Raw genomic sequence first — 6257 nt, 5'->3', positions numbered from 1 at the left:
AACTCGTATTGTAAATTATTATTACTACTATTATTTTACATTGCATTAAATTGTTGTCTCTAGATAGTTCTATATTTCATTTTTATATTTGTATTATATATTTATAGATAATATAGTTATTATATATAACTTTTAAAAGCAATATATTAGTTACATTTTACATTACTGATATATTTTGTGTTCTTAAATATCTCTATTAAATATAAATACACATTTTTAGTGTATCTTCTATTATTCACAGAACAAATTATTTAATAGTTTATTATTGTATTATTTCTATTTAGTTATCTGCTAAGTCAGTTTTAGTAAAGAAACAACACACCCTTTGTTTCCTCCCTTCAGACCCAACTTTGTCTGTTTTTTTAATTTTTTCTGTTTAAATACAACAAGGTATTTGTAAAATAACTGATTGCAGAAAACAAACAAAAAATCCTATCAAAACTCAAAAAAACCAAAACCCACAAAATTTTAAATTGAGGTGACATTCAGGTTCAGCTGGAGTTTGAACAAGCATTGCACCAACTTGGGACTAGTACCCTTAAAAAAACCACCTTTGAGCCATCAATGATGTCAACACATTCTGATATAATATGCACTAGGGTGAATTACACTCAAGAAAGCTCAGAGACCTTATGAACAAAAGAGACTGTGTTTTTATTTTAGAAAAGGGAGACAAAATGGGAGATGTGCCTAACAGAAAAAGTGGTTAAGGTTGATTTAAATGTAGTTAATAGAAGTATTCCAATAAAGACCAGAAGCAAGACTTGACATTCCTGCTTCAATTCTAATACATAATAGTAAACTAATGAGTGAAGACAAATTAAAACAGATCTTGTATATTTTAACTGTAGTTAGAGTAACAATTCCAACTTATTTTTTGCAAGTCTGAGGATATCTACACCCCAGAAATGAACAGAAGTGTTGAAATTAAGTAGCACCAGCCTTGTAGAGCATGGAAATAGAGAGCACAGCACTTCCTCCCCAACCTAAAATCCATCTGAATATTGTAAAATGCAGCACTCCAAGCTTAGGGAAATGAAACAACTGTTTGGCAGGCCCAATTCAAGTGCTACATTTTGCCCAAAGCTCACACTCCCATGGCCCCAGCTCCTGAGCATCACAGTTCAGCCCCTTTCCCTGGACAAGAGGCCTTCAAGCAGCTCTTCCCTGGGTTGCACAGAATTCCCTCTCTTGATTGGGAAGTTTCACATGCTCCCCCAAAACATATGTGCAAATCAACTTTAAAGCCATTATTGTTTCCTTCTACTTAAAAATTGTACAAGACCTGGAAAACCATCGGAACAGTAATATATCCTAACACCACTTTCCTTCCCAGATGCCCTCATCTACTGATGCATTGCTGTTGTTAAAATCATGCAGAATCTTTGTAGTGGAAATGGTTTAAGCTGCCAACTCTCAGTAGAGGTATGATTTGGCTAAATTTTCAACCTGTTATTTGAGATAGCTGCAGAGATCCCTGAATATTGATACTTTCACCAAGTCTTACACTTTTGCTGCTCCTGACAATCTTCCTTTGGGTTATCCTACCTCACTGAGACAGGACACCTTTCTTTCTTTAGCAACAGGGAAATGAAAGAAGGAAAGAAAAATCTGAAACTGGAGGGGAAAAAAATAAAAAATGATCCGACAACAATTAGAGAGACAACCTAAACATCATACACCACTTGCCATACAATGATTCTTACTAACATCTTCTGCAAAGTTTAACTATGTTTGCTACTAACCACTATCACTATTTTATCTACTTTTCAATACTTGATCAAGTATTAAGCCTTTCTATTAAGTTCCAAAAAAAAAAAAAAAAGTCCTCTGAAGTCATTGAAAGCGTACTTGTTTACACTTTGGGGGAAAGTGCCCCATTTCTCATGTCATTTTCACCTGAAGTATTTCAGGAGGGAAATAGACACAGAGGAAAGGTATTAGGAACTGCAGAGTACATACAAAAACCTAGAATAATACTGTTCCTACAATGTCTTGTGCAGACAACTTTCCATAAACACAACAGTATTTAAATATAAGGCAATGGAAACTGGAGGCCACTAAGAAACTCACTTGTGTATTCCTCTTGAGGGAGTAAAAGTCCAATTTCATTTAAGTGCTATAAAAGTAATCCTAACACATAACATTGTTAAGAATTACATTTTAAAAAATGTTCTGTTATCTATGCTTGTTTGTCTAACAATCTGTTTACAGAATTTACATTTTTATGCTGAAAGTAATTTTAAAAAAGACTTATTTCCAGAGAGACAGTATTTAACTACAAGTCTTAGTAGAGTTCATTGAGCTGGTGCTTCAACAGAGCTATAATCTGTTACTTAGTGTAGCAGCCACTGTTTTTATAATCCTTGAAACAGTAAAATTCCCAAGGCAGATTTGCCAGGAAGATGTAAACAAGTAATTTCCCAAGACTTATTGGCAACAAACAAAGTGATCCCTAGTCTAGGTTTTCATTTTCTGTGCCAAATTTAAATTTTGGAAACTGTAGAACCTACTTCCCAGTTAATACTCTGGAGCAGTTTGGAAACTTGTCTCTGAGGAAGAGTCAACATCTATTTCCAATGCAGACTCCTCAGGATTTGGGAGGAAATTAGGATAGGACTTTAAGTCTGACTGCTCCTGAATATCAGCAGAAGCATTTTTCATAGTTGAGTGCATAAAGCATGAAGATTCCCAGAGCCAGCTCTCAATGTGTGCAGCAGAGTGAGGCATTTTAAGGTGGCAGTATGAGGAACGAAATTCCACAGTAGATGGGACAGTTTGACATTTTCTTAGTGATACATAATTGTCTTTCCTGTTTAAAAAGAAAGAAGGAAAATTAGATTATTAGTGTTTCAATGGCATTTTTGTCATGTTTACAAGTAGCAAATACAGCTTTTCACCTTCCCAAAGGCCCTCTCTGCATTCCACTTTACAATCAGTTTGTTATCACCAACCTGAACAACTGGAACAGAACTTGGCTACGCTCTAAACCAGCACCTGAATCACCAGGTTAGCCTTTACCAATCTGAGAAACAGGAAACTGAAGTTTTATCCAAGAATCCCTATTTTTTTTAAGTTCCCTCTTCTCTCTTGCAGTGCTTTTGGGGAAAAAAAAAACAACAAAAGCAACCCCAAACAACAAAAATCCAACATGCCACGATACCTCTCACAAATAAAAATACCTCAACTTGCCATCCACAGACCCTTAAACACTGTTTAAGCTGCTTTTCCACAAAAAGAAAAACAGTGTGTTTAATCATGATGCAATGACCAAAGAACCCCTCTTAGAAGTTATTTCTGAGACAAATTTGTGATTCTGTGTCTTCCCAAAGCCTGTCTCAGATGATGAGACTCAGGAGTGGTAAGTCTGGAATACGAGAAACTGCTAAGTAACGGTAAAAGCAGGAAGGTGGTGATCCCCAAATTTATTGTAAAAAGGAATCAGAAGTATCATTAAGAAAAGAAAGAAGAAAAGACACTGGATTACATGTGCTATCAAGTAACTGAAGAGAGGACAGTAGGATGAATAGCAAATATATACCAATAACTATATTTTTGCTCAGAGAGATGCTTCAAAAGCCAATTAGTGTTATTCAAGAAAAGGCCTTAATCATTTCAGCAAGAGAGAATTTCTAAAACTGCATCATTTGCATGCAGCAGCACTCCACTTTACCTGGCTGTACAGAACAGCTTGCTTTTAGCCTGGGCATAAACTGTGGCAGCAATCCGGAAAAGCTGCTCCTGCATCCATCGAACGTCAGCAGGCATGTCAGGAAACCAGTTCACCAACCTGCCGGCAAAACCAAAACACAGCTTTTGTAAGCAAGAGCTTTAATCAGAGTTATATTTTTACACACCCTTTCCCATACCCAAAACAGCTTTTTTCTCCCCAAATCAACTCCCCCAACCAGGGTGTCCATTTCTTCCCAACCTCCCTGAATTCCCATCTAGCCCTCTCATCTCTCTTCTATAAGCTATGAAAAGGGGCAGCACAAATCACTGCATCTCTGAGTGGTTGACCAGTGGGTGCATTCCACACCCAGTGACCAGCATAGGGATCCTGCAAAATATTCCTGTCTCCGAGACCTTTGTGGTAGGAACTTTCTTCTCAGTTTAAAGCAAAGTGAAAGAGGAAGGAAGAATAAAAGAAAAGCACAATGGAAGAACAAAGAGAAGGCAAAACAAGAACAATGTCCCAAATGTACTTTTTCCTTGTGGTACCTTTAACAGGAGTTAGCTACATCAGAGTGGGACAAGGAGGAAAACCCCACCGAGGAATCTAGAGAAACTTTCTTCTTCCCCATCCAACAAAAATGGCACAGAAGTGCTACACTCAGCAGCATATAAATAAAATACTTCACTGGAGTTGTTTGATTGGATGGTTTGATTGCCAGAATTGATTTTTCAAGATTTTCTAAAGATAATCATGACATCTATTGCTCAAGGCTTGGAATTCCCTTAAGCAAGCACAAAGCTTATGATTCATGGTGCATTAATTGAGCATAACTTCTTGTCAAGAACTGAAACTTACCAAATTAAGCCCTGTTTCAAGAGCATAACTGTTGATATATTTTATATATTAGTAAAGGCCTGTATGCACAAACCAGCCTTTGAAATAAGTTGTGATATTAAAGGCTAAAGTCCTTGAAACCTTCCTGCAGAAGAGAGAGTAAAGCAAAACAATATCCTTGTGTGTAGGAGAAAAAATGTAAACCTGTGTGTGTTAGCCAATAGTAGCTTGCTGTGCCCATGGACCCTATAGAACCCTATAAAAGGTGTGCTAAAGATAGAAATAAATGGCGTTCACAATTACTTCTGTGAAGGCTGGTGAATAGCTGGCGGTCTCTCAAGATCTGGCGCTCCGACCAGGGATCTCCTGCGGGCAGAGGGGCTTTGGAGCCAGCAGAGCGGATCTGGGCGTGGGAAGCCGCAGGCGCAATTCAGCACTGGATAGGCAGCCTGAGCGTGGTGAGACGCGGTGTGGTTGGACGTGGAAATTCAGGTTGCTGGGGGAGACCGAGAGGCGGGGGCGTAGTAGAAGGGTCACAACCTTCCCTCCCGCGGTTTGCCGCTAGCATGGAAGCGTAATGTGCGGCGGCGGAAAAACTGCTTCTCTGCATCCTCGTTAAACGAGGCGAAGCAGCCCAGGAAAACAACCTGGATATGCTCATTATATGGGCTAATTATCACGGGCATTTAGTAGTGCCACCACTGCTCTTTGCAGTGAAAGAACGGACGGATTTAAGGGCTCTGATATGGGAAACGGCAATCACGAAAAAGAGCAAGGACACTCTGTCTCTTGGTCAAACTTGGCAGATTGTAATTAATACCTTAAAAAACAGAAAAGCGAGACATGCTGAGGCTGTGAGCCCCATAATTCTACCTGCGTCACAGCAGCAGATGTCTTTATCTCCCACTGCTGGGCAAGCTATCTCCTATCTATGCTGCCCATGGAGAGAGGGAGGGAGAGTCAGAGAGAAGAAAATAATGAGAAAAATGTTCCACAGCGAACGCTGAAACAATGAACAGAATCTGTTCAGTTATGGCAGGATGTGATACATTCGGAACTATTGGCTTCATTTTTGGAGTCACTTTTAACACTACAATCTTATTTAAGTTCCAGCTTTACTACCCTAGAAGAAAAGAAGCCAAATATAGACTGGTTTCCACCCGAACCAGGGGGACATGGGGGAGCACTGAGGTGTGAGCAGAGAACGAAGGCACCCTGTGGGTAGAAGCAGTGCAAGAAAAGTTCCAAGGCCACGCTGATAAGCTGCAATGATCACTGTTGTTAGCACCTGGCTGTGAGAGACTTTTTGTGTAAAATCGCCTGCTTTTGTAAAATTGTGCCCTTTTTTCTTCTATCTGCAAACAGTGAGAGAGAAATTGAGGAAAAAAAACCAAAAAAACAAAAAAAACCAAAAAAACCTGCATTTGTTAAAGTTAACTTTGTGAGGTTTTTTTTCTTTCTCTCCATTTTTCCTCTCTGCGAGAGCATGTGGAGGATGTGAAAGAAGATAACAGCAGCAGAGAGCAGCAGCAGGGCAGGCAGTCCATCCCCCAGCTCCCTCTCTAAGAAAAAGCACCAGGATAATACCCAGTTTGTTACAAAGTCATGAGTTACTGGGTTTTCAAAATGTTTTTATATACCATTTTAGAGTTAATTTTGTGTTTTAAGTAATTATGAGTTTATGCAATTGCAGTTTTTAGGATTTTACTAGAGAAGTTATTGTGATTCTTTGAATGTTAAAAAAAAA

General features: G+C 38.7%; 1 protein-coding gene across 1 annotated transcript in view; it reads right to left on the bottom strand.

Moving 5' to 3' along the window:
• Positions 1–621: 621 nt before the first annotated feature.
• The window catches only part of LOC107205005 (patatin-like phospholipase domain-containing protein 2), a 23094-nt gene continuing 17458 nt past the window's right edge, over positions 622–6257 (bottom strand). Inside the window, exons 8-9 of the mRNA XM_015629068.3 lie at positions 3674–3790; positions 622–2812 (exon numbers count right to left, since the gene is read on the bottom strand). Of these exons, the coding sequence (XP_015484554.1) occupies positions 2521–2812; positions 3674–3790 (409 nt within the window). The 3' untranslated portion in view covers positions 622–2520. The remainder of the gene's footprint in view (positions 2813–3673; positions 3791–6257) is intronic.

The sequence above is a fragment of the Parus major genome, chromosome 1A (assembly GCF_001522545.3).
Source record: "Parus major isolate Abel chromosome 1A, Parus_major1.1, whole genome shotgun sequence".
In the NCBI taxonomy this organism is placed as follows: domain Eukaryota; kingdom Metazoa; phylum Chordata; class Aves; order Passeriformes; family Paridae; genus Parus; species Parus major.
The sequence above is the reverse complement of the archived record's forward strand: the minus strand, read 5'-3'. Positions and strand labels throughout refer to the sequence as shown.